Source organism: Calonectris borealis, chromosome 13 (assembly GCF_964195595.1).
Source record: "Calonectris borealis chromosome 13, bCalBor7.hap1.2, whole genome shotgun sequence".
In the NCBI taxonomy this organism is placed as follows: domain Eukaryota; kingdom Metazoa; phylum Chordata; class Aves; order Procellariiformes; family Procellariidae; genus Calonectris; species Calonectris borealis.
In genome coordinates, this window is record NC_134324.1 from 11,981,768 (window position 1) to 12,009,224 (window position 27,457).

At 52.8% G+C, this 27,457-nt stretch overlaps 1 protein-coding gene across 1 annotated transcript; it reads left to right on the top strand.

The window, feature by feature from the left end:
* Positions 1 to 27,279, top strand: DRP2 (dystrophin related protein 2). Its single transcript, XM_075162212.1, has 23 exons — positions 1 to 153; positions 8,421 to 8,574; positions 13,072 to 13,205; positions 13,987 to 14,143; positions 15,316 to 15,436; positions 15,960 to 16,228; positions 16,735 to 16,881; positions 17,407 to 17,485; positions 18,701 to 18,761; positions 19,175 to 19,236; positions 19,519 to 19,593; positions 21,543 to 21,744; positions 21,940 to 22,025; positions 22,762 to 22,919; positions 23,059 to 23,225; positions 23,538 to 23,649; positions 24,031 to 24,167; positions 24,380 to 24,445; positions 25,241 to 25,306; positions 25,604 to 25,747; positions 26,413 to 26,650; positions 26,794 to 26,914; positions 27,061 to 27,279. Exons 2-23 carry the CDS (start codon positions 8,467 to 8,469, stop codon positions 27,195 to 27,197), a joined length of 2,847 nt encoding a protein of 948 aa, XP_075018313.1. The 5' UTR covers positions 1 to 153; positions 8,421 to 8,466; the 3' UTR covers positions 27,198 to 27,279.
* The last annotated feature ends 178 nt before the right edge of the window (positions 27,280 to 27,457 follow it).

Sequence of the window (27,457 nt, forward strand, 5' to 3'; positions counted from 1 at the left end):
GAGAGGCAGGGAGCGTGCAGACAGCAGCGCTCAGCCTCAGCATGCATCCCTGTCACAGGGACTCCTTTGCTGATTCACAGAGGCAGCCCCAGTCCCTGCTCCCGAAGCCCAGCGGCTGCTGCCCCCGCGTCTCAGACCTGGTGGACTCAGAAGGTAGGCCATGACAAAATTTGTTTCCCACTCAGATCCTGGCTGGGCTGGAAAAGGGGAAAATATCAATGGATGTTTAACCTCGGAAATACGCTCTTTGGGCGTGTATGCATGTGTATATCCCTTCACAGTAACACTGTCCATGTATGTGTGGGTGAAGAAACTTGCAGAGAAGAAAAGAAGGGTGTTGGGGGGACACAGTGGGAGCAAGAGAGGTGGCCAAGACTGTTTCCACAAGGGAGAGGCCAGGAACCGGTAAGTGATGCAGATTCCCAAGGCAAACAGTAGTAGCCAGCATCCCGATTTCACCAGCTTTGATTCTTTGCACACTGAAGGCTTATTTACGCTGGCAGTATCTTCACCTGAGCTGAAGGACTGCTCCAGGCAGGGTGCGTGCTGGCCTTCTAGCATCCTCCTGGGAGGATTAGACAGCAGGGCAAGGCAGGTACCCAAATATTTCTTTAGTAGTAAGCTGGGATCAGACTCTAGTCCCAGCTCAGCCCTTTTCATTCACTGCCTTGCCCAGTCCAGCCTTGCTCCTTTATGCGTCCGTCCTCCCCTCCCCCAGCTTCTCCCCAATCCCTTTCACTCATTCCTCCTCCTCCTCTCTCAAGGCCTTATATTGCCACTGCTGACCTTCACTTTGATGCGGGCATACCTGACTGGCTGCAGAGCAGCCCGCGGGAGGCATAGGACCTTTCCTGCTCCCCAGGGCTCAGCACTCGGCCTCCCCCTCCGTGCCAGACAGGGCAGCCTGGGCAATGGTTCACCAAGATTTAGTGCCACTTTGCACAACAGATTATTACCGGTCCCCAGCCCAGCCCGTTCCCTTCAGTCTTCTCTCTGGCATGGCACCGCAGGCGTAGAACTCTGCTGGTGGAATTGCCAGCATCGTATTCACGGGGTCTCAATGCTGAGATTGCCCGTGTGCAGTGACAGGAGTGTGGAGCAATTACTCCCACACTTTTAAACGCCATGCTGTCTGTGGGAGAAACCAATGTTTGTTTGGGTTTTGGTTTTTAGCATTGAAAAAAATATCAGTCAATTCTTTGTCAGACTGTGTTTTACCTGTGCCCTAATCTGAGGTCCCTCACACCTTCTCTCCTTCTGCTGCTCACCAATCTCTCTGGAGCCGTAAGAGTTGTTGCTTGATTATTTTCTTTAATGGCCTTTATTGCCCCACCATAGTACCCCACAGCAACACGCTGTGTGAAGTCCCAGCTACAAGGCTCAGCCGCACCGGGAGGGTTTCCGTTTTTCTGGCAGCCGTGTGTAGTACGTGTGCCTGCCGTGGCTCTGGTGCTATCTCGCATCCTCCCCTGCCAGTTCCCCATGCTGAACGCTGCTTTCTCTGCTGCTGCGGGGATGGCCAGGCAGGGCTCTGGTGACAACAAACGTGTGATGGCACTCCGGAAAGGGACCGGACTATAGAGGTGCAATTTCAAACTATCTTGTTTTGCAGCATTGTGCCCAGGAACGTGGGTACCTGGAGTGCTGGGATGGGAAGGCATTGGAGTGGGCGCTGTGATGTGATGCTATGTTCAGGTCCTCTTTGTTAATTGAAGAAATTAAGATGAGGACTATCTCCCTCTGGATTAATACCTGAGATAGATCAATCCTACTCGCTAAAATTGGCCAGGACTGTAACTGTGAATGGGGTTGCTCAAGTTGGAGTGACTCTTCAAAACTAAACAAAGTGAGATAGGGAAGGGATTAAATGAATGGGCTCAAACAAAAGCCCTGAGTTCTGGAGAGGTATGGTGAATTTCTGATTATAATACTATTTTGAGAAATATATTCAAGGCCTCCACTTTAGGCTGGATGCCTATGATAAAAGCATAAAAGAGGAATTGTAAGTCTCATGAAACAAGGCATACTGACCGGAAAGAATTGAGTCTTCAAAAAAAACTCATTTTCACAGGTGTATAAAGATGAATCTGAGCTCTTCTGAATTGAGCCAAAATATCTCCATCCCGTTTTCCTTTGCTGTTTCCCTTAGCATAAGAATAAGGTCGCTCTGATACATCTTAAGGAAGGAAAGGAAATGTGACTTCATGTGGCACACAGCCTGCTTATAAAATGCATGGCCTCAGAAGGTCAGAGAACCCCGTGCTTTGACTAGGAGTTTATTATAACGACAAGCTTGTTGGGGGCAAGGCAGAATATTCAGTACAGAGAAATAGATATTAGTTTGACACTAAGAATGAGAAACAAAGCGTCAAGGAAGCCAAAAGCTAGCATAGCATTACCTTGGCTATCGCTGTTTGGTGTGTGTGCTCTTCAGTATTGCTGATCAGTTATATAGTATGGCAAATGGGTGATGCGTTTTTCGCCATGCAGCTGGTGAAAGACTGGTTTCCTGCCTCTGACAGCAGAGAAGGGAAAGCTGAGGTTCTTAGAGGAGAAAGAGAAAGACAAGACTCAGGATTTTTAGTGGGTTTAAATAGGCTGGTTTTAGGGCTACAGGACACGACCGAGTCTCTGACGAATTGGGTTCAGTTTTTACGGTTGGTGCAACCTTGTTTCAGTCATTAGGCAAGTTATTGCCCCACTGCTGTCCCTTTTGGGAGGTTGGAGGATGTTTGCTGCTTCCCCTGCAGGGTGTCAGGTCTATTAGACAGCAACTTCTCTGTGTCCAGCACAGCAGGGCTGTGTGTTTACAGCTGGGTCCTCAAGGTGCTGGGGTAATTATTTGTAGTACTTGTCTAATTGAAGGAGGAGGAGAAGAGATGGGAAGAATTTCTAGGCAAAGTGAGTTTTGGAGAGAGCAGCTTAAAACCCAGCTGGGAGTCTGAGACGGCATGTGAAAGAAATTTAGATTTCAATCTTTCTAAATAAATTCTAAATAAGTGATTTTTAAGCAGAGAGAGGAGCAGTCAGTTCTGTATGGCCATGTGGGCATGCACCCACATTCACCTGGTTAGCTGGGGACATCATCGTCCCAGTTTCCTGGTGCAAGACTAACGAGTGAAATTTTTCAGCTTGAGTTTTTGTGTGCATGTGTGTATTCTTTTGCTTGGGAAAATGGAGAGTGAGTAGCCAGTGGAAGAGATGCTGCTTCTTTGTGGCCCCTATTTATACATTGGATTAAAATAACATTTTGGTTATGAGTTCAAAGTCTAAGTGGTCATTTAAAAATGCAGCTCATTAGATGTGGGAGTGCCCCACTTCACCCACCCTCAGTGAATAAGGCATCTTCTGTGCCACTTGCTCACTACCAGGTACAGCAAAGATTTTATGTTACTTAATTGAATGTCCCTTCATTCTAATTAGTGAAGAGGACCTGGTACTTAGGTGGAAGTGCAATGTGAAGCCCAGCTGCAGCTTTGGCATCTGGGTTTTTTAACCCTTGGATGACGAGGTTGTAAATGCCTGCTCATGTGGAAGATTGCTAATGGTCCTTTTCCCCTTTCCTTGTACACAGGAGCAAGTGAGAATCAGGAGACTGTTGGGGTGATTTTTTTTAAGGAGTGTGTTTGGGTATCTATTCCTGGTTTGTAAAGAGATGGAAACTAAGGGCCTATGCCCTACGAGGGAGTTGTGTTGTTTCTACGCTTGGTCCCAGTGGGACAAAGACCTCTCTTCCTTCTCTCTCACCTAACCTTGACCTAGTGGGGTCTTGGGAAGTAGGTCTGCTGGCCCTCGATCTCAGGCTTAAACTATTTTCTTACATGTGCAGAAAACAATTTTTGCTGGAACAGGATGTGCTATTGCGCGGTTGAGAGAATCCTGCTGTCTGCCAGCTTGGGAATGCTCCCTTTGTTAGCATCTACATGGGAGCTGAACTTGGAAATATTCACCAGCCTCCCACCTTTCCCCTTAAAGGACATTGAGCATGCTGAGCTAAAATGTTATTAGTTCTCTTGTACAGTAAGTTAAACAACAACAAAGTCATTAACATTTCCAGCAGCAGGGAATGTGTTTGTATTTCCATTCCCCTCATGGGATAAAGGCTGAGCTGCCTTGCCTCAAAATGTTGCCATATTTTTTCCTTGTAGGCCAAGATCTGAAGTGGAAAGTTTCAGCCCGGAAAGAACGTTTTGGAGGAAATTAGCAGTTCAAAGCATAAGCCTTATGATGGAGAGACCTCTTGACCTACATGCTGTATTTGCTGCTGTTAAATGTGGTAGAGACCTGGAAATTCAACATCTGACATTGGACCCTAGTTTCTGCCACAAGTCCCTAATCCCTGGGGGTCACCCTTAGCGATGCAGGTCAGCTGCAATGTGAATTCCCTTGACGTTTGGGAGAGTTTGGATCTGGGTTTGTATTGGGAGGATATTAAACAAATGCAGCAAAATGGCAGAAATACACTGTGCAGCACTGGTGGCAAGCTGTCATCTTACTGTTGGCTGGGATGGAGAAGAGATGCTGCAGGAGATGGGGCATAGCCTGTGCACCCGAGTGCTGCCTCTCTGGCCAGCCAATGTCGCTGCTGCAATGGGTCTGTAAGTAGGAAGAGTGCAGAGATCACTGAATAGAGCAGTAAGTTGTGTGGTAGAGCTGAAGCAGAACTGGTTGAGAAAAGGCCATTCCAGCTGCCTTTGTCAGATTGCCTAGAAAGCAGCGTGGTGAGCCAGGCTCTCCGGTGCTGAATTTATAACAGGTACGGCTCATGTAGGAAGAGGAAAAAGGCAACTATTTTGATTTGATGCCCAAGCATTCAATTGTTGAAATGTAACGTCAAGATTTTTGCCTTTCTTATTTTGCAACTAGAGCATCATCATGGTCTCCAACTAGGCTAAGCAGTTGTGGCTTGGTTACTAAAGTGTTTGGAAGCTGTGAAACGTCTAATGCTTTGTTTCTTAAGGTGTACTAAGAGCAGAGGCAAATGTTGGGTGCTTTTCATGTGGGAGGATTCAAAACAGCATCATGTAATGAGGTTATACCTGATCCTTCTGAGGAAGGGACTGATCACCTTTGGGCCTGGAGTGGGGACCTCCAGGAAAGACCAGGTGAGACACAGCAGTGGGAAAGATTTCATTCCTTGCTCTCTCCACTGTATGGGTGCAGTGCCCCAGTGCCTGTTCTGTGGTGACTGTAAGACTGCTTCTTGCAATGTCCTCCTGGGGAAATTCTCACCTGCTTCTGCTTGCATGGGCCTTGATGTTTTTCCTTCTTGCACAGAAATGTGCCCAGGGAATCAACCTCACTTTAAATCTGGTTGACTGCCTGACCATGTTGCTCCCTGAGTCATCTAAAGGAGGGTTTTTCAACTCCTTTTCAAGTAGCGGCTTGTAGTAGGCTGCGGGGATGGTCGTTTTAGTTGCCAACACTTAAATCTCTTTTGTTTGATGTTGTCCCTTGACAGTAGCATGCTGGGTCTCTATCACCAACCTGGAGCAGAGTGCAGAGGGTGAATGCTGGTGTGGAAGAGGCAAGGTGGATCACAGGTTCGGTTCTTGACAAGCGTAGGCAGCAAGCAATAGACATTTAGCCAGGAAGCATCCACAAAACAGCTACTCCACATGCTGCAGCGCCCAGACATAGTGCTGTACTGAAGCACTAAAGTAAAACTGCAAGAGTTGGGGGTATTTCGTGTGCCACAGCAGAGGAGCAGAGCACATCAAGAGCATTTCCTCTTGCCTAGTTCCTGTACTAGCAGAGAATTTGGCAAGGAATCATATGTAGCTGTTGGTTTGCTTGCAGTTGTGCCTCACCCTCTGGTTGTCTCTCTCTCCCACTGAATGTCCTCCTTTGTGCTGGCTGCCGTGCAGCTGAGTTATTTCCACATCATCTTGGCTTTTCCACATCTGGGCTTTGTCTTTGCTATTGCAGAGTGGCAAAGAGCAGCTGAGCCATTGCCATTAAACCTGCAATAAGGTTTCTGTGTCAGTAAGATATTGCACAGGACATGCTTGAGGTAGTGGCATTTGCTGGCACTTAGCTTTCCAGCTCAGTCGTGTTCTTTGACTGCTGCCTCAGACAGGCTTTAGTTCCCCTGTGCTACAGCTTTGTGTCCTGATGGACCTTGTCATCACTGAAGGAGTTCAGGAGCCCAGCACTCAGGAGGTGAGGCAAGGGCTATTCTTATTTCCATAATGCTGGCAGAGACCACGGAGACCCACCACATCCTACATGTGGATACCCGTAGGACATGATTTACCCATCTCTGTCTCCAGAACCGCACCCGCTCTGTGCATGGAGACCTTTCCTTGAGCAAAATGCCGTAATATCAGAGCTAGTGACCTTCCTGGTATTGCTCCGGTTCTGCAGCACTGGTGGGAGGAATAAGAGACCAGGCTGTGCTGGGAGGACTGGGAACAGAGGGCCCCTGTGTGTGGTGTTGGAGGGCTGGCTGAACCTGCCTGGCCAGCACACATCATTGCAATTACATTGCACTGTGCCACAGAAAAACTGAGGCCTCAGGATGGCAGCTGCAATGAGACATCGCAGAACCTCACTGGCAAAAGCCATAGATTTCCCAGTCATGCGGTAGAGCTCAATGGCATTCCTCTGATGGAGGCTTTGAGGCAAAATAACTTTTAATGCCCTGAGAATTGTATCTCTGCTAGATTGAGCCTCATTTAGAGGTCATTTAGAGGATCAAGGACAGCTCAGACCCCAAATAGTACAAGCATTGGAGGAATAGTACATCGTGTTACCTGCTGTCAAAGACAGAAATCATCCACTGTACCCTTGCAGTTGCATGAGGTGAATTTGCCCTGCGAGGCTGGGGGGCTTTGAAGACCCTGGAATTTATAACTATTAATGTGTCTTGATAACCCTGCCTGCACGGGGAAAGGAGCAGGGCGAGTGTGCTGCGATGCACAGTCTGCAATGTTCATTTATGCAAATGGGCAGGAGGGGTAGAGGACAGGACCTTGCATTATCGGCATGTTGGAGAGCTCAGCACAGGCTGTTCTGCTGGAGAGGGAGAGAACTATGGCTGTAGAAATTGCTACATTAAAAAAATCATAACAAGATAAGCGGTTCTCTTATTGTGTGTAATGGAGAGGGCAGAGGCAGTGAAAGCTCAGGCAGGGGAGTGAGGCATGTGAAAGTGTGAGAGATGGGCAGGTGTACCAGGGCCTGGGGGCTTTCACCTCACCTGGCTGTCCAGCGTGATTGCTGGCTGTGCAGGACATGCTGCCTGCTCCTGCCCTACCAGGACCAAGCAGGAAGTTTCTCAGCTGGTCCAAGTGAGCTGGGTGTGAAGGAGCCAATGACCTTCTCCCAGCAGCGTTGCTCCGTCTGTACCTTGGAAGCAACACCATCTCCTCTTAGATATGAGGTCTGGCTGCTGGAGCCAGGTGATTGTTTCCTTCTAAAAGTAAGAAAGCAATCACCAGGTTAGGCAGTGAGTTGGACCAGAGACAGCACAGTCCTTCAGCACTGCCTCTTGACCCATCACAGGCAGTATTCAAGCATCACTCTTGATTTGCTCATCTGACCTCAGATGTGCTGAGTGTGGTCTGGGCAAAGCCCTGCGTAGTGTTCACAGCTTTTGTACATTAGGTCTCCATCCTGCTGTGAACGTGTTGGTGCTCAGCTCCTTTCATGGTGCTGCCACTGGCCTAATGTAGAGTTGTGGGATTGTGCTTCAGTTCTAGAAATTTGCCAGATTCAGGTAGATATTACCTTACACCGTTTTCTCTGGGCTTTATTTTCTCATGGCTTTCTGTAAAACTGAGATGATGCTGGCAGTGGGATAAATCACTATTTTAGCTTAGAGTCCAAAAAACAAAAAAAGCAGCATTGTGACCAGAGGTTGCATTTCAGATCTGTAGAATAGTCAAGGGGCCACTGCTATCTGGCTTTACAGGTCATACAGTTTTAAAAATGGAATAAAAAAGGGAATTTTATAACTCATAATGAGTAAAAACTCATGAAAAGGTAGCTGATAGTGTGAGATGCATGTATGGGGGACTGAGGCTTCAGGCAATTTTCCTTCTGAACATAAAAGGAAAAAATAATATGTTTGAAGATATTGTCTGTTATGGGATATGTCTATTATGTCTAAACATAAGTGGTCATGACAGTGAGATCCTCTCTCCCTTCTTCCTTTAAACCCTGGGGATCTCCTGTAGTTCAAGAAACCCAACCCTTTTTAAAAATACAACATAATCTGTGGAACTCACTAACACAGGATATCATTACAGCAAATTGTATAAATAGATGCAAAAAAGAGTTAGACATTTAGATGAAAAAAAGTTGTAACATTAGTATAAATATATTAAAAGAAAAAAAGCATCCCTAGGTGGCTGGGAAGGGGGTCAGCTCCATGTGGAGGTGCAAGCTGACCCAGGGACTCTCACGCTGCTTTTCAGGTGCTCGTGCCCAGAGTTGTCTCCATCCCCATGAACATCGGTTCTGATGCAGCCCCTGGTGATGCAGGAATGGCCCTATGTCCTCCCACGATGTCCTGAGTGGCACGCCACAGACCAGGCACAGTACAGCAGCGCTGCCCACCCACTGTCTCAGGTAAGAGCTGGATCTGGGAGCCCTTCTCATGGCAGCTTTTTGCAGTGGTTTCAAATGTCTGTGGAGCAAAGCAGGATCTCTGTTCCTGGTGACAGGGAAAGCTGTTAGCTCCAGCCCCCCCATCGGCTTGCACTTAATGAAAGCGTTATCTCTCCTCAAGCGTTTTGGTGCAAAGTGTTTCCTAAAGTAAAGCAAGAGACAACCTGCAGAGTTGGATTTCAAGCTTCCTTCAAAATAAAGAGTAAGAGGGCACCATTAACAGCTCTTGTGTATTTGGTTGGGTTTACTTTTTTCCTGGAATCTTGGAAGAACGTCAGCTTTTGCTGAAAATGTAGGTTTCTAATCTTCCTGGTTGCAGAGAACAGCTTGGAAATAAGCCCCTGGTGAATGCTGTAAGGCAGAGGAGGAGTCTGATCTCTTTCTAATCTAGTTATCTTGAGGAACGGAGGGTGGGTGCTCACACTGCTGGTCTCACTCATCCTTCCTCCAGCATCTCTGAGCCAGCAGGCCAGGCTCCTCTCCGAAGCCAGGCAGAGAGGTGAAGGTCTCCGGGATCCCTGGGTAAATGGGAGGGCAGAGTGGAGGAGAACAGAAAGATGTGCTGGTGACTGTCTGCAAAGCTGCCTGTGCTCTGCACTGATCTGTCACAAGCTGGTTTAGCACCTTGTCCTGGGTCACACAGGACAGCAAGGCTGGGGAAACGCTGCCTCGGCTCTGCTAGAACATGGCTTCCCCTTTGCTGTCTGTAGCTGTTGGCCCCAGGGTACCTCTCACCTGGCAAGAGACTGACGGATAGTGCCAAAGTTTTCTTTGGGTGCTGGCAGTGTTGTTCCCAGGACGAATGAGGTCCCTGGCTCTGCCTTTTCCTTTTTCATTGTGCTTCAAACATGAAGAGCAAAGGCTGAGCCTGGGGCTCCTCCCTGCTGTGGCTTGCCATCAGCCTGGACCCATCCTGCCCCAGAAACCCGGGGTCTGCAGGAGGAAGGCAGACCTGTCTCTGGAGTGGCTCCAGCATGCAAGAATGAGGCTTACGGCTGGGGCAGGCTCTTGGTAGCTGAGTCAGGGCTTATTGGCCCTGGGGTGGCTGTTAGGTACCTGCTACCGGGCCAGCACATGGGTAGTTAATGAACAGCCCGGCAGATGAAGCAAGGAGGGAGAGGGATAGAATGAGATGAGCAGGCAAATGCCATCCTGAGCTGCCTGAGCAGTCCAAGTCTCTATGAGGGGACCAGAGCACTGCGGGGTTTGCTAGGAGAGGGGAGGGGAGCTGGGGCAGGATGCCCTGTGGGACCCACCACCACTGAGCTGCAAGACGACACACGGGGAGGGTGCAAACATCCTTAGCTCAGGTCATATCCACCACAGGTTTCCCTCAGTCCCTGCCTGAGCCTGGCTTTCTGCTGTGTGGGCATCAGTGTGTTGGGTGGCACGCACCAGCTGGCTGCAGGGTCCTACAACATTAATGAGAGCCTGCCTTGTTCAAAGAGTCTGCTGTGCCCTCCTTCTCACACGTGTAGGTGTTGCCACCTAGGAAACAGCCTTCCTCTCTTGTCCTTGCTTGTCCTGAAAGCTCCTGGCTGGCTGCAGACAGCCCATCCTTAGTTGTGCCCTGGCCTTGCTGAAGTTCCCTCCTCCAGTCTGGGACCTGGTCCTGCATCTGTCAGGCCTGGGAGGTGGTGGGTAGAGGAGGCTGGCTGTGCTAGTCCCAGAGGGAAAGACAGCAGCAGATGTGCAGGCAGGGAAGGAGGGGAAGAGAGGGAGAGATACAGGGAGCTTTTCATTCCCTCCCTGTAGGTGGAGGAGAGCATGGAAACAATGTTGGGTGGCAGGACTGGGGGGGGCACAAGAAGCCAGCCCAGAGTCTTCTGGCAAAAACAAACTATTTGCACCCAGTGCAGGCGGGCAGGAACATCTGTGCTGGCACCCAGCGCTGGGTTGGGGCATGCTGGGGGCAAGGAGGGCATCTTTGGCTTCTTGGGAGTTAGGTCTCAAGGACGTGACTATTTACCTTCCGGGTTGCCAAAGCTTGGTGGGACCATTCCCTCGGTAAATCTCTTCCCTGGCAAACACCCCTGTCTGCCCTGCATGTTCTCCAGCATCTGAGGGCAAGGTCTCTGCTGGTCACCCCATCCCAGCCCACCATCACCTTTGCCATGCCCTTGCAGATATGGATCTTCCCCAGTGCCCGGAGCAATCCCTCTGTGAACGGCCAGCTTTCCGCAAGGGGCTTTCCCACGCCGGGGTGCCCTGCAGCGGGCAGATCTCTGCCCCCTTTGTGCTTTGCGGGCAGCCACGATGGCACCACTGGGGTTAAGGCAGGTTGGAGGCTGCTGGAATGCCATCGGACAAAGCTGGGATTGAGGCTGTCTGCAAGGCATTGCCGCCTCCCTCCAAATTCCTGGGGGGTCAGTGCTGAGGGCGCCCCACTCTGCTAAGCACACGGCGCTTGCCTGCTTCCCTGCCGGGTGCTGCCTGGCGGCACCCGGAGGGGTGGGAGGCAATGCCTGCTCCTCTGGCGAAGCTGAGCAGCCCTGCGGCGGATCTGTGGCTAAGCACAGGTAGATGCGCTTGCTAGAGCTTGTGTGAGTGTTCTATGCCTGAAAATAAAGCTGTTCAAGGGCGGAGGAGCAATGCGGATCCAGGCTACCACTGCTGGGGTCTGGGGAAGGGATGCTTAGGGGATGCTTAGAGGGAAAGCACTGCTTTTTCCCTCTGCTTGCTTGCAGAGGTTTTGTCCTATGGGAGCAGATGTTCAGCACCTGGCCCCTGCTTGGCCACTGTCACTGGCTCATCTACTGGGCATGGTCTGTTAGTTGCAGGCTTAGTGGGCTTTTAACTTCTTTTTAAACAAGGCTGAGAGGACTGTGTTGTCTGCTTAGCTGTGCTGGAGTTGCATGTGCACCCAGGTAGAGCTGATCCTCTTTTGGTATCCCCTGGGATAGAGGAGAGGGCTGGAGTGTTCCCTGGCAGTGCTGTGGGGCTAACCTACTTCAGTGGCATGAGGATGTGCACATGCAGAGTATTGATTTTTCTACCTGCAAGCAGCAGTTTTAGCTTGAGTGATTTATTATTCATTTCCCCAAGATTCCTGTGAACTCTGTGGGTGATGGTCTTCTCTGTTTTCTGATCTGCTCCTGGAGTGGCAGGATGTTAGGTGTTTTTAGATGAAGCAAACTTAGCACCAGTCTCAGTGATCATTTGATTTCTCTCTGAGAACTGGCGTAGAGGGGGTATTGTTTTAGCTGTGTGGCCAAATTCCTCTTCTGGTGGTTTCCTTCTGTCTGTTGTTCTTCTTGGCTTGGCTGGATCTGTCCCCTGGACACCCCTTGGACAGAACAAGTGACAAGTATCCGCACATTCCCCTTGGAAGAGCTGCTGCTTTCCTGCAGAGGCAGCTGCCCTTCTCTGGCAAAGGGGTGCCTGTTGTATGGCCTGTTTAGAAAGTGCTAATGTAGTTAATTATGGTTGATTAATCACCTGGGGATTATTATCACAAATGAGCTCTAATAGTGAAGTAGCATTAGATCGAAATGCTGCCATTTCCCCAACAAAGCGCATCAACGTCTCACGTGTGGAAATGCAATGTGTGTGTGTGTTTCGCACAACAAACTATGTTTTTGGGAGAGGAAACTCCCTCTCACTCACTGAGTCCTATGTGAGATGCTTCTAGTCCTGCTGGTGTGTGTTGCTGTCGCCAGCAAGTGCAACGATGTCTTTGCTGCCATCACGAGCAGGCGCATGATACAGTGCTAAAGGCTTAGGAGAGGATTCATTCCCCCATCCACCAAGGATTTGCTGTCCAGGGATCAGCATCCGGTTTTCCAGGCTGAGTGGCTTGGTTCAAAGTGTGCTTCCTTTGCGTGCCTGGGTTAGGATTTGTTGTCATCTGCTCCATGGCCTCTCAGAGCATCCTTCCCATGACTGCTCGTTCTGGAGAGGTGCGGAGAAGTAGCATCTGTGGAGGAGAAGCGGCATCTCAGATTTGCTGTGCAGGCAGGGAATATCCTTGTCCTTCTGTAGAGGAGCAGGTGGCAGCTCCCAGTACTGGGGATGGCGTAAAGGAAGTTGGCAGGTCCCCTTGGTCCCTCGGAACAACAGTACCCACTGTTGTGGGTCTTCTCGAAGCACAGCAGCCCTGTTAGCCCTGCAGGGACCATGACACACAAGGGCCAGCTTTGATTTAATACCTAGCAGTGAGATAAGTTCATTGTTGGATAACTAAGGAGCATAGAGATCCTGCAGAACAGGAGATGTGCAGTTAGCCCTTCCTTCAACCTTTGCTCTTAGTGCTGCTGGAGCTGGCACTGCATCCTTCCTCCACATGTGGCCACGAGCTTCCCTGGAGCTGCTAACAGACCCCTCCGGGAGCAGGGCAGCCTCTTTGCGAGTTGAAAAGCCAGGCAGGGTCAAGATAGAGGGGGGGTAGGTGTCCCCAGGCAAGTGTTATAAGCACCAGGCAGTGACCTCTGGATGCAGTGTGGTTCTGTTTCTGTCCAGGTTGAAGCCTCACAGGATGGTGCAGGACCTTTGTGTGTAATCCCCCGGGCTCCAGGTGGTGCTACCGGGCCCCAGGCCCCTCTGGAGATGAATCTTTGCTGGAACGAGATCAAAAAGAAATCCCACAGCCTTCGGTAAGAGTCCCTGCCTGGAGCAAGATCTGGGGCTGGCCTGGCCTTCCAGCCTTGCCTGCTGCATGTGCTTGTCAGGAGGTTTTTGAAGTTTTTCACTTGATAAGCCACATGAATTCACGGTGACCTTGACTCGGTTTCCCCTCTTGTCCACAGACCTCTGAGTCTTTCTCACTACGCTGAAAAGCATCCCCTCCATTTCCACCCATCCTGTCCTCCTCTCCCTCCCCTCCTTCACGCTTGCTTTCTGCTGCTTTCTCCATCCTCTGCTGCTGCTGTCTCTGCAGCTTGTCTCTTTTTGCCCCACAGCCTTGCTGCCACCTCCTCTGTACTTGTCCCTTTGCTGGGAGCCCTCTCCACCGCGCGGGGGGAACATGCCTTCCAGACCGTCAGAGGTTGCAGCTCCACAGCCAGCATGATGGCGAGCTTAACTGGGGCGTGTTAATTGTCTCCTGCCTTAACGCAAGGCTCCTAGAAGCTGCTCAGTCATGTAAATGCCGAGCCAAGCTCCCTGTGCTAGCCAGAGCACAGCCCCAACCCACAGGCAAACGCGGAGTGGCTCTGTCCTCTGCTCTGGGCTCCAGGGTGATGAATAGCCTCAGCGTCTCTGCTGGTTGAGGGTCATGCAAAGCCCATGCTGACGCGTGCTGCCAGTCACTGGTAGGGTCCTGTAGGTTCCTGGGGGTCACCACCCCAGCCGTGGTGCTGTGCCTCTCCTCCCTGGGGAACCCGCTCCTCTCCTGTCTGTCTGACCACCGTCCTGCTGTCCTCCCTCTCCCGCTAGGGCTCGGCTGGAGGCCTTTTCTGACCACAGTGGGAAGCTGCAGGTGCCTCTCCAGGAGATCATAGACTGGCTCGGGCAGAAGGATGAGGAGCTCTCGGCACAGCTGCCCCTGCGGGGTGATGTCGTCCTGGTGCAGCAGGAAAAGGAGACACATGCGGTATGTTCCCTTGTGCCCCCCCTGCCATTGTTCACTGCTAAGATGAGCTGCAGGTGGACAGCCCTGCCTGGGACCCCCACCTCATATCACTGCCCATGCCCACAGCCTATGAGTGCACCAGTCCTTGCCTATCTCCATCTCTGCTTCCTGTGGAAAGGCAGAGCCTCAATCCCATAGCAAACATCCATGGCATGCAACAGGCGGAGCCCATCTGCTTTTAGACAATAAATCTGCATTACAACCTCAAGTCATCTGCAGGTGCTGCAGCTGGTAGTGGGCCCCATCACTTCTCCTCTAGTTTCCTCCTTATGTCTTACCTCTGCAACAGAGGGAATTGCCTCTCACTGGCCTCTGCTGCTGGGACCCTGGGGCCTGAGGAGGTCGGTTGTTCTAAAGGTGACCCGGTGGTCGGGCCATGAGTGATTCCTGCGGTAGCACATTATCATCATATCTGAAACTGGGGTAAACCCAGACAGATCAGAGTTTCCTGCTTCCCTGATCAGAGCATTTCCTTCTCTCTGCCAGTGGCTGTTGGACTTCCGTTGTTTTTACCTTGAAAACAAAACTAAACTGTTGCTTACTGTTGCTATCCCTCATCCTCACTGGAGCTAGCCACTTCCCTGGTCCACAAATAGCCTGTCCGGCACCAGTGGGGGGCTGCAGCTGGAGCGGAGGAGAGGACATCCTAAACTGGCCTACCTCCAAAGTCTGCCCTGGCGGATACGATGCTTTGGGGCATCCTGCTGTTCCCCTCCTTGCTCCTCCAGCAGCTGGACCTGTTGCTGAACAGCTGCTGGAAGGACTGTTTGCATGACCATGCTCTTGCTGCATGAGTCTCCAAGCAGTGCCTGTGAAACCATCATCAATAAAGCAGTTCCTCTTGCGCAGCCCTGGCTCAGCACACCCTTCTGGGCTCACTGTTCCACCTCCCCGCTCTAGCAAAGCTGCAGTCCAGACCTCTGCAGGAGCCACCTTCTTGCAAGTGGTCATTCCTTCCCCAAACTGCAAAAATATTTCCCTGTTAACTTCTCTCTGTGTCTCCAGTGAGGTTTGGGCCCTGAGGTTTGGGCCAGTGAATAAATCACTGCAGTCCTTGGCAAGGGGGCAGCATGGGCTCAGCTGCAAATTCTCCAGCTCAGCCTGCTGTCTTATCTCTGTGCTCTGCTCTCCAGGCTTTCATGGAAGAGGTGAAGTCTCGGGGACCATACATTTACTCTGTCCTGGAGTCAGCACAGGCTTTCCTTTCCCAGCATCCATTCGAGGAATTAGAAGAACCAACTTCAGAAAGCAAAGGTCTGTGGAGCTCCCCCTTCCTTGTTCTCCCATAGCACAGCACGGCTCCTCCTGGGCTGGACAGGAGAGGATGGAGTGGAGGTGGTTGGTGTGGCACAAAGCAGCACGTCAGTGCTCTGCCTCACACCAGGCTGTTTCCAATCCTTTGGCCAAGGTCAGACTGGTGCAGAGCTGTGCTGCTGTCCTGGGCGAAGGCAGAGGCTGCTGGCATAGTCAATGATGGGGTGCATCTCATGAGACAATATCGGATGGTGCTCTGGGGTAGGTTGGTAGGTTTTTAAAGGGCAGCAGGGCTTCTGCCTGTGAGGACAGACAGAGAGCAGACAGAGGTCTGTGGGCAGGCTGGATACCTAGAGGAGCAGAGATGGGATACTATTATCACTTGGTTTCCCTCCCTCTTTCCAGTTTTCCCTAGATTTTTTTTATCTCTTTTTTCCCTGCCCTCCCTTCATCTCTTGCCCACTCTCCTTTGGGCTGGGCTCTCATTTTTGCTTTCTGTTCCTGTTCTGCTTTGCCTTCACAGATGTCTCTCCCCGGCACCGGATCCAAAACATCAGTCGCTTTGTCTGGAAGCAGGCGAATGTGGCCAGTGAGCTGTGGGAGAAGCTCACAGCCCGGTGCGTAGACCAGCACCGTCACATTGAACGGACACTGGAGCAGCTGCTAGAGATTAAAGGGGCCATGGAGGAGCTCAGCATGACACTGGACCAGGCTGAAAGTGTGCGTGAAACCTGGGAACCCATTGGGGACCTCTTTATTGACTCCTTACCAGAGCACATCCAGTCGACAAAGGTACTTCTGGCTCTGAGAAGGCTCCAGCCTTGGCCCCAGAGGTGATGAGATGCTGCTTCCCAGGAGGGCAGTGCTACTCCTCCTGACTGCTCAGTCCAATGCAGCCTTGTTACTTGGGGTCTCAGGGGCCAGGTCCTCCCTCCGACAGCCCCCTAGCTTTGTGTGAGGATGGATTTGGCCTGCAGTGTCCTGAGCAATTGGCTGTGCTGAGCACATCTCATTGCACAGACCTTACACAGGTACAGTGGCTCAGCATAGATGAGCCATTGTCCATGTCCCACTTCTCAGGAGATTTTAGTAATCCAGTAAACTAGTAATGGCTGGTTTGTATTGGGTTTTTTTTCCCCACTAAGGTACCCTGTGGGAGGGTTAGTCAGCAGCATCTTGCCAGCCACTAGCCCACCCTAGCTTGTAGCAGGGGAATCAGACCCAAGTCCTGACCGCTCGCCTGCTTCTTTTCCTTCTTCCCCTGCCCTGTGCCTGTTCCCCCGGGCACGGGACTCCAGCTGTTCAAAGAGGAGCTCTCCCCCATGAAGAATGGGGTGAAGATGGTCAATGATCTTGCGCACCAGCTTGCCATCTCAGATGTCCACCTGTCCATGGATAACTCCCGTACCCTGGAGCAGATCAACACGCGTTGGAAGCAGCTGCAGGTGGGAAGGAGTCAGGACCAAACACTGCAAATAAACCACAGGTGGGGGGACGCTGGGGAAGGGCTTCACTACTGCCCTTCAAGGATGATGAAGTAAGGTTTCCATAGCAGGGGTGGTATAGCTGATGTTCCTGGAGAGGAGGGCATCAGTTCAGTGTGAGGAAAGTGGCTGGTGTGGTGGTCTTGAGGTAGAGGTCTTGAGCAGAAAAAGGCAATGGGAGGAACAAAGGATGCTGTCTGAGGAGAATTGGGATCTGATGGGGGGTCAGTACCAGCTGTGACTTTGTTAATGTCTGTGAAAATATGGATACAGGTGAGCTAGAGATGTGGCCTGTGCTGCCTCAGCCTGTGGGAGGTGGTGTAGAGGGCTGTGCGGACTGGGGAATGCAAATACCAAGGCAGGCAAGGAAGGAAGAGGACCTACATCCTGGGCCATATCCAAGTCCATCCACAAGCCTTCCTGAATGGGGCTTCAATCTGAAATGCCTGATGGGCTACCATTGAATTCTTCTGTCTCATTCTCCAGGCCTCCGTAAACGAACGCCTGAAGCAGCTCCAAGACGCCCACCGGGACTTCGGACCAGGATCCCAGCACTTCCTCTCCTGTATGTGAGCAGGTCCTTCTGGCTTCCTGCTGTGAGGCTGCCCCTGCAGAGTGGCTTAGCATGGGCTGTGGCACAGGAGAATGGGGTGCGGAGTCCTGTTGCTGAGCCCAGAGCCCCCAGAGCTATGCACACAGCTAGAAAAGGGCCCAGGCCAGTGCCTGGTGCACAGGAACCAGAACAGGAGGCATCTCCCAAAGTTAGCGTTGTGCTACCTCACCTTGTGGGACCAAGCGTGGGACATGAGTGTGGTTCCCCTTCAGAGCGCAGAGCTGTGACACTCACAGCAGCAGCTCCCAGGTGACACTGGGACTGTGCCAGCCTCAGAGACTGGGTGGGCATGACAACAGATGGCAGAAAAAGGCAGTCCCCCATATCCCATATTAGTCATTCGGAGGCCAAAAATGCGCACATTAAGGAGGTTTTCATTCGCATGGCGAGGCAGAAGGATGCTGTTCCTACAGAGCTGAGTTGCTGCTGGCTGACAGCTCTCAGACCTGCAAAGGATGGGCAGCAGGTTGTGCTCCAGAGTCTGGGGTCTGTCCTCAGAAATGCTGAGCCCTGAAGAGTCTCCAGGTGTCAGTGGGGTTTGTTGGCCTGTGTTTCTCTGCAGACCATGTCCTCCTATCTGAGAGGAAGAGTGACTTTTCCAGTTGCTGGAATTGATAAGCTGCCTGTGACAAGGGAAAATAGCTGAGGGTCATAAAAGGGCTTTCGTCCTCTAGATAACAAACGTAGAATGGCAGAAAACTGGTATGGGATGCGTCCTCATCTTCCCAAGATATTGCATCTGACACACAGAGCATGAGTAATGGGAACAGCAGATGCTGTGGGTGCCCAAGCCTGGCCATAACAGGCAGTTCTCTGTGTGTGCCTGAATCCCAGCTGCTATGAGCCCTGCCCACTGGTGACCACTGCGTTGCCTTAGGCATCATCAAAAGCATTAGGAACTGTCTCTTCTTGAGTTCTGAGCTCAGCCAGATTCAGAGCCCGTGTCTCAAGAGGCAAGACACCTCTGACAAGACCAGCAGTTTTGTGCCTCTCTTACAGGCAGCATCCGCTTGCCCGCTCCAACACCCCTGTTGGTGATTTGGGAAGGCACAGCCTCTTCAGAGGCACCCACCTGCTGGCACAGGCCTGCTGGGCTCTAATCAGAAACAGCATCAACCTAAAGGAGCGTTTGGTGTTGATCTGACATGTGTGTGTATCTCCTTGCAGCCTCTGTCCAGGTCCCCTGGGAGCGAGCCATTTCCCCCAACAAAGTGCCATACTACATCAAGTGAGTGTGCTCCCAACTGCAGCCTGTGGTCTCCTCTGGCCCAGTGGGAACAGGAACTGGGGACCAATTAGGAGCGGGGGGCAGTGAGCGGACTGGTCTGAGCACTGACCTCCAGTGAAGCATGTCATCCCGAACCTTGCAGAGCCAGGCTTTCCCTGCCCACTGAGATGCCCCAGATGAGGAGGGACGCTGGCTGGAAGGAGCGGGGGGCTGGCAGCAAGTGGGGGCATCCTCCTGGGGGCATCTTCCATGCTGCTGTGGCTGGGGAGTGTGCTTACAGGGGTGCAGCAGCCCCAGCATCTGCAGGCACTGGGGGACTCGCTCCCAGGGCTGGCTGGGTCCTTTGTTTAATCTCTCATGGCAGCTGCTTAATTCCCAGCTTGACTCTTGGTTTCCTTCTATTTTTCTTCTAGCCACCAGGCCCAGACGACATGCTGGGACCACCCAAAGATGACGGAGTTGTACCAGACGCTGGGTAAGGAGGCTGCCACAAAACCATTCAAGTAGCATCCGCCTTTTCGCAGAGTGGGGTACTATGTGAGATCCCCCCAGCCCACCTGCCCCCTTCTGTGGCACAGGGCCCCCCAAAGCAAAGGAGGGCACAGATGCGACCCCCTGCCAGGCTCTGCCCCTCTTCCTTCTGCACACACTCTGCTTCTGTTGGTGGGGCTGGTGTCTCAGAACTGCAACTGCTGCTTCCTGCCCTGGAGATAAGGATGTTGAGCTGCAGTTTTATTCTTTTCCTGTGTTATTGCAGCGGATTTGAACAACATCAAGTTCTCAGCATATCGGACAGCTATGAAACTACGACGGGTGCAAAAAGCCCTGCGATGTGAGTGCGGGAAGTATTTCTCTCCTGCTGGGTGTCCCTCGACAAAGGCATTAAACTGACACAAGCTTTTATCAGCACATCAAAGGCAGGGGACAGGTAGCTGAGGAGAGAAGCACTAGGAAGATGAGCCTGTGGCTGAAAAGCTGAGCAAATCCACTGGCGAAGTGGCTGTGTCAGTGCCTTTCTTTGCAGGCTTGGGTGGAAACATCTCAAGGACAGGTGTTAGTCAAAAGGATTTGAGAACAAAGTGGTCCAGCTCAGAGTTACAAAGCTGTGGGATCAGGCAGGGGCTCACCCCGGAGCTCCAAGGGAGCCTGGAGAAGCCGTCGATGTAATTGAGAGCAGAAACCAGCCTTGCTGGCAGGGGCAGAGAGGGTTCCACAACTTACAGAGGAGGAAGGGAGCCAATAAACCTGACTTTTGCACTGTTGGTACAACTCCAGTTAAAACGAGGACTAATAGCCAGGTGAATATGATGCGATAGGAGTTCAACATACATGGCTCTGCGAGGGACAGCTGCTCCTCAGAAACTGCTGAAGAGTTTCTGGGGGAATAGGTGAGCAGGTGGATGGGAATCTGATAGATGCAGCATCCTTGGCTGCTGGAGAGCTTTTGGTAAGGCCTCTTGCCTAAGACTGTCAAAATTAAACAGCGGCAAGATGAGGGAAAACCCCCTCTTGAATTAATCGTTCCCTATGGGGAGGAGACACAGCCAGGCGGCAGTGGGGTCCCAGGCAGACCTGTGCTCCTTGACATCTTGTGAAAGGCCTGGAAGAAGGCAATGAGTGAGGGTGAGAGGAGGTTTGGTACTTGGAGGAGTTGAACCCTGGCTGCAGAGCAGTTTCATGACACTGTGGTGACAGTGTCCCATACCCAGGGACATTCAGGGATGATGTAGTGCAAATGGGGGAAAGCAGCAGTTACCTTTTGCCACCCTGCAAAGATGTCTATGCAGCAGCAGCCGTAGACACACCAGCCACGGTGAGGAAAAGGGCAGAGCGCAAAGCAGAGCCCTTCCATGTGCTGCTTGTGCATCTTTGGTTGCGTGTCTCTTGCATCTCACGTGCTGCAATGGCACCTTCTTCCCAGCCCAGAAATGATGTGGAAGAACGTGAATAAGTGCTTCTTATTCAAGACATACTTGAGAAGGGCAAGGAGGCTGCCAAGGCAGCTTCCCTATGATGAGAGGTTTGGTGGAGTGAGTGGCCATGTAGGAAAGAGGCAGTGTGGGACACATCAGAGCCATGTGCAGTCATGGGCAGTGTGAACACAAGGGTGAGCAGGAGTGATACTCACTGGCGTGTGAGTTGGGGGTCCTCAATGCAACTGTCAGCAGCTTTGACGGGAGAAGGGAGGACTTTTCTACAGAGTGAAGTTACAGTGTGGAAATGGCACATGATCCCCTGGGCACTGAGAACTTAAATGGTCTCAGAAATGGAAAGACTTTCAAGAAAGATTGCTAACTGCTAAACACAGTAGTACATGCAACCTGCAACCATAGAAATTTGAAAGCAGAGTAGCCAGGGTACCTCATGCTGTCCTAGCTCTGTTTTAGGTTTGTGCCTCAACACCTGCTGCTGGTCAGAGCTGGAGACAAGACTGCTCCACCTCTGGGCAGCTGCTCGTAGGGTCTGTGTGGCTCTATGCCCCCTCACCTCCCCATGCCAGCCCTGCCAGGGACCTGGCATGTGCAGAGGCCAGCTCTGGGAACAGGGAAGGAAGGTCATGCAGAATGGTGGCTCAAGTTGACTATAGGTGGAGATGTGGGTATTTTGGGAGGGGTGGGAGAGCAATTCTGGGAGCTGTGTCCATCCTGCCAGCATCTTCCGCACTGCAGTGGGGCTGAGACTCCCCCAGGTCAGGGCAGGGCTGCGTCTCCCTCCTCTTGGTTCTCACCTCTCCCATTTTCCCCTCTGTCTCTGATCCCTGCGCCTGTGCTTTCTGCACAGTGGACATGGTGACCCTGACCACGGCCTTGGAAATCTTCAATGAGCACGATCTGCAGCCCAGCGACCGGGCGATGGATGTGGTGGAGGTCATCCACTGCCTGACCGCCCTCTACGAGAGGCTGGAGGAGGAGCGGGGCATCCTGGTAAATGTGCCACTCTGTGTGGACATGAGCCTCAACTGGCTGCTGAATGTCTTTGACAGGTACTGGTCTCTCAGTGTCCCCCTGACCTGTGGGGCTGCCCATGCTTGGAAGGAAACCCCTGTGCTGCTCTTCCAGCTGGCAGTGCTGCAAAAAGGCCCTGGCCGCTAGCGAGGGTGCTGCCTGGCGTGAGCTTGCCTTGCTGACCCTCCTGCGTAAAAAAACCTCCAAAACATTTGCAATATCTCACCTTGCAGTGGCCGCAGCGGGAAGATGAGGGCTCTCTCCTTCAAGACGGGCATTGCATGTCTGTGCGGGACCGAGGTCAAGGAGAAGTTTCAGTGTGAGTCCCCCATCTCCCTCTCCCAGGGCCTGGTGTAGAGTAACCTGGGGAAAGTGGGAGTGCTTTTGTTTCCTGGCTTAGCCCTTCTTTGCCCAGAAAGAGCAGAGAAACAGCTTTCCTGCAGTGACTAATCTGCTTGCATTGCCACCCTTCCCTTCCTAGCTCCCCAAGCCTACGCTGCCTAAATTAGGAGGCATTTTTGCAGACTGACTGGTGCTGCAGTGATCTTGCTTGCATGGCACTATAAGGAACAGTGTAGAGAAGGCAAACAGGCAACAGTTATCCAGTGCTTCCCAAAAAGAAAAAACCTGGGGGTGCGTGGCTGGAAAGTAGGTTAGACAAATTAAAGGAAGCCCCTTTCCTCACTGCGTTTTAACCATGGTAGTCTCTGCCATGGGATACTGCGGAGGGGTTAGAGTAAGAAGCACCAAGGGGTTAAATAAAGGGATTAGGCAGATTCATAGAGGACAGGCCAGCTGTGGCTGTTAAAGAAGTGATGTATGTAACCTCTGCCTCAAGAAAACTCTAAACTGGTTATTGGGAGCTGGAAGGATACTGGTAAAGGTTATTTAATCATAGCTCAGTTTTTCCCTCTTATTTGAGCTCCCTGCTGGAGACAGGCGGCGGGGCCTCCGGTCTGATCCACACACCGCCCCGCCCCGTGCCTGAGTCCTGCCTGGTGTGTCAGGGCATCAGCCGTGTCTCTAATGGGGCTGTGTGTCTGTCCTGCCAGCAGATCTCTTCAGCCAAGTGGCGAATTCTGGGGGACTGTGTGACCAGCGGCAGCTTGGCATCCTGCTCCACGAGGCCATCCAGGTCCCACGCCAGCTGGGGGAGGTGGCGGCGTTTGGGGGCAGCAATGTGGAGCCCAGCATTCGCAGCTGCTTCCGCTTTGTGAGTAGGGTGCCGTGGCCCGTGCCGTACCCGTCTGCAGCAGCTGTGCCAGGGAGAGGCTCCCAGAGTTGGCGAGGAGCTTGCACCCCATCACAGCTGGGTCCCAGCTCTGAGCAGTCCCTTCCTCTCCCCTCCCTAGAGCAACGGGAAGCCTGCCATCGAGGCGTCCCAGTTCCTGGAGTGGGCTAACCTGGAGCCACAGTCCATGGTGTGGCTGGCTGTGCTGCACCGGGTGACCATGGCTGAGCAGGTGAAGCACCAGACCAAGTGCTCCGTCTGCCGCCAGTGCCCCATCAAGGGCTTCAGGTAGGCGTTGTGATACGGGAACTTGGCCCCCAAGGGAAGTACATGGTGTCCTGCAGGAGGGAGCTGAGTTTGCTCTGTGCTGTTGGGGGAACTTAGAGCTCTGCAGCAGCAGTGTTTCAGGCAGGTCAGACCAGGTGCCAGCAGAGGGGAAGGAGCAGGATGCTTTTCTGGTGACTTCAGCCATGAGCACTGTGGGTTCAGTGGCGTGCGAGAGCAACACAGACCACCTCTGTCCCTTGCTGAGCTTTCCTTGGGCTCGAAAATGTTTTTGCTGATTCTCACTGCCTCCCTATGGCCTCTTTATCACTTCAGGTATCGAAGCCTGAAGCAGTTCAATGTGGATATCTGCCAGACTTGCTTCCTCACCGGGCGAGCCAGCAAGGGCAACAAGCTGCACTACCCCATCATGGAGTACTACACTCCGGTACGGAGCTGGGCTGGGCTGGTCTTGACTCAGAGCAAGTCCCCATCAATGGCAGCAGCCTTGCAATGTTTAGGCTGATGCAGCTCCAGAAGTAGATCCCTTGTATGTTTTAGTTCTCCTCTGCATGCTGGAGGTCCCTGCTATTCTGGGGCTTGTGGTGAGCAGGATGCGTGGCATCCACCGATGCCCAGCTTGGCTTGTGCCAGGCCCCATGGCAGGCTGACAGAGCTGCCATGTGCCCGCCTTGCTTCCTCAGTTGTGTCTGCCTCTTCCTCCATGGAGCTTGTGCCCAGCCTGAAGGGACTTCTTTCCTGCGGATGCTGACCTGTGGTCCCCCACTTTTCATTAAGCAGCACCTTGGTAATGTTTGTGTCTCTGCAGACCACGTCCAGTGAGAACATGAGAGACTTTGCCACGACGCTGAAGAACAAGTTTCGGTCCAAGCAGTACTTCAGCAAGCACCCACAGAGAGGTTACCTGCCCGTCCAGTCCGTACTCGAGGCTGACTTCTCAGAGACGTGAGTTGGCTGTGAGACAGGGCTCCCATGAGAAGGCTGGAGGGGGCACTTCCTCTGGGGGTGATATGGCACCTAGTTCTTTGAGATTTCAGTCTCCCTCTCCGGCCTGTCCCTGGCTGTTCTCAGCCCAGGTGAGATCAGGGCAGCCCCTCCAAGCCCTAGCTTTGAGCAAGGACTGCCAAGCCTTGCTGACCAGTGTGTGTCTCTTCCAGACCAGTCTCCTCCCCGATGTTACCACATGCCGACACCCACTCCCGGATCGAGCACTTTGCTAGCAGGTATCACCACTGGGCACTGCTGTCACTCCAGGGCACAAAGCATTACTCTGATGGGTGTGGAGGGATTTTGGGGCAGATGCACGGTGAGTTCCTGCTGCCCGCAGCCCCCTCCACACTTCCCAGCATGCTGCCTGGCAGGCAGCGGCGGCTCAGGCTGCAGTGCCGTTGGGAAGAGGCAGCTGCAGGGCCAGGCAAACCTGCCTGCACCACTTTGCTCCTGCCTGGGACATGGCTGATGCCACACAAATTGGCAGCAAACACCATGCATTTGACAGCAGATGTCTTGGTGATGAAGCAGCCTCCATGTACCTTCCTGCTCTTCCCAGTATGAGCTGCTGATTGGATTCTCACCAGGCAGATCCCTCAATGTCTTGCTCTGCCTGTGCACTCGCACTGGTGCTGCTTGCACACTCCCATTGCTGCTGCCTTGTGGTTTGTAATGCCTCTGCCCTTACTACGGGTCCAGGCAGAGTGGGGACCCGCGGAGCACAGGGAGCCTGTAGCTCAGGCCCTAAGCTGGAGCTGGTACGCTTTCACCCTTTTCCTTTGCTTACGCAAGAGGAGGCTGAGCTGGCTGCATGGCAGCAGCCTTTTATTCCAGAGACTGTCACCCCAGAGCAGCAGTCTCTTTTGTTTTCCAAAAAGGCAAAACTCTCTAGAGACTGTAAAGAGGGGCAGACTGGTGCAGGCCAGCTGGGAGACCCTGCCAGAGAGGGGTCTTGCAGGGGCTGTCGTAAGTAGGGTGTATTGTGCAGACATTCAGGGTGTCTCTCAACCTGTTTCTTTTTCCTCCAGGCTTGCAGAGATGGAAAGCCAGAACTGTTCCTTCTTCAACGACAGCCTGTCCCCTGATGATAGCCTGTGAGTTCTGCCTCCTTTCCCTCCTCCTCACCTCCTGCTGAGTCAGGGCTCCTCTGGCTCCATCCCTGCCTAGCCAGGGCACAGAAGTGCTTTCCTTCCCAGCTCCTTTGAGTCTGAGGCTCTTGGGCACCCCCAGCTACCCAGGGGTGCTAAGCCACTTCTGAGCTCTAGGCCTGGAGCAGCCAGAACGAGCTCCCATATGAAACCATCTCCCTCCAGGCTGTCCTTCCCCAAGAGCACACAAATCTCTTGAGACTGATGTTCCTCATTAAGGTGTTTCTCCACCTGCTGCAACAGGGACGAGGACCAGTACCTGCTGCGCCATTCCAGCCCCATCACTGACAGAGAGCCTGGGGGCAGCCAGCAGGTTCCGGGAAACCTCAACATGGATGACAAGGGAGAGCTGGAGCAAATCCTGGCCCACTTAGAGGATGAAAACAGGTAGGGGCATGGGCAACTCTTAAAGTGGGGCTTATAGCCTAAGGGGAAGGAGCTGGAGAAGGCTGGCAGAACTCAGAGTAGAGCCAGGGGATAGCTGCTGGGGCTGGAGGTGGGGATCAGAGGAGCTGAGTGGGCTGGTTTGGAGGGTGTCTAGACTGAGCCCTAAAACCTTCATGGGAGCACTCGGTGAGGTTGTGCTCTCCAAGGAAGGGAGAAGACTCTGTTCTCCAAAATATTCCTGCCCCCATCCCCAGAACCTGTTCCCCTCCTGAACCCCAAACTGGTTGAAGTGAGCCTAGGGCACTACTGTCTCTCTTGTTCCTGAGCCCTCCGCTCAGTGGTGATGCTGCTCTGGACCACATGAGGTGAGGCTCTGGGCAGGGCAGCTCGGCTCAGGAGGAGGTGATGCTTTCCCTGCCCTTGTTCTCAGTCTCTTAGGAAGCAGTTGCATGTCTTTTTGTAAACCACCCAAGTGGGGTAGAGCTGCAGGCAGGCCACTCTGCGGCGAAGGGACAAAGTCCAGGAGCGTGCTGGTCCTCAAGCTTCACATGTGGCAAAGCCTCCAGGAGTGTTTTGTCATGGGTTGTCCCCAGTGCGCAGCTGTCGGGTGTTTCCAGCAATGTCTAGAAAGGAGAGTGGTGATGCTGACCTAGGCTATCTTGCAGGATCCTCCAGGGAGAGCTGAGACGTCTGAAATGGCAGCATGATGAGGCAGTGGAATCTCCAACCTTGGCCACAGGCTCCCCTGAATCAGTGCAAGACCCACGTAACGATGAGCTCCTGGCAGAAGCACGAATCCTCCGGCAGCACAAGAGTCGCCTGGAGACCCGCATGCAGATCCTGGAGGACCACAACAAGCAGCTGGAGTCCCAGCTGCTCCGGCTGAGGGAGCTCCTGCTGCAGGTACTCTCAGAGCAAGGATCTGGGGAAGCCCATCCTTGGGGTGGGCTTTGCCATAACAAAGCTGGGGCAGTGGCAGAAAGGGATGGTCAGAAGAGGGGGGGGACAAGGACAGAGGATCATGACAACCCCCCTTCTCCCTCCAGCCTCCAGCAGAGTCAGATGGCAACGGTTCAGCAGCCTCTTCCTTGGCTTCATCTCCACATCAGTCTGAAGGCAGCCAGGCAAAGCAGAAAGAACACAACACCCCTGACACCGAAGCTGCAGGTGAGGGGTTGGGCTGAGCTCTTGGCCCTGCTCCCTTGGTTCAATGCTGCAGGAAGCTGCCTGCGCCCTGCCATCCCGCAGAGATGCTGGCCGGCGAGGAGGATGCCCAGAGAGCCTGATCAATCCCCTGCCCTCTTTCCCTGCAGACGAGGTGGAAGCCAAAACCCAGGAAGTCAGCGTGTGCCTGGAAGACATCATGGAGAAGCTGCGGAGCGCCTTCCCCAACTCTCGAGGTACTCGAGTGAAATCGCCCTCTCTGGCCTCTTACTGCTCCCTCAGATGAGGTTTTCCCCACAGAGCCCTACCCCAATCCCAGCTTCCCTGCGACAGCTGATCCCCCAGAGCGCCTACAGCCAAGAGCTATGCTGCCACGGCGCTGCTGGGATTGGTGTGAGGCCTGGGCACAGAGAGGATGAGGAGGAGGTTTCACACCTGCAAGGAGAGGTGATCAGAGCTGCCAAGAGTACAGACCAACTAGATCACCCCAGATGAGCTGGAAGGCAGCCTCCTGCCCTGCTCGGGACCCCGCACCCTGTGGGGCTT

Excerpts from the sequence above, each read along its gene's own strand:
- DRP2 (XM_075162212.1), top strand. The coding sequence starts at position 8,467 with ATGCAGCCCCTGGTGATGCAGGAATGGCCCTATGTCCTCCCACGATGT. Across the intron at positions 16,882-17,406 it reads CGCGTTGGAAGCAGCTGCAG|GCCTCCGTAAACGAACGCCT; the intron begins GTGGGAAGGAGT and ends CTCATTCTCCAG. Across the intron at positions 19,594-21,542 it reads GGTGCAAAAAGCCCTGCGAT|TGGACATGGTGACCCTGACC; the intron begins GTGAGTGCGGGA and ends CTTTCTGCACAG.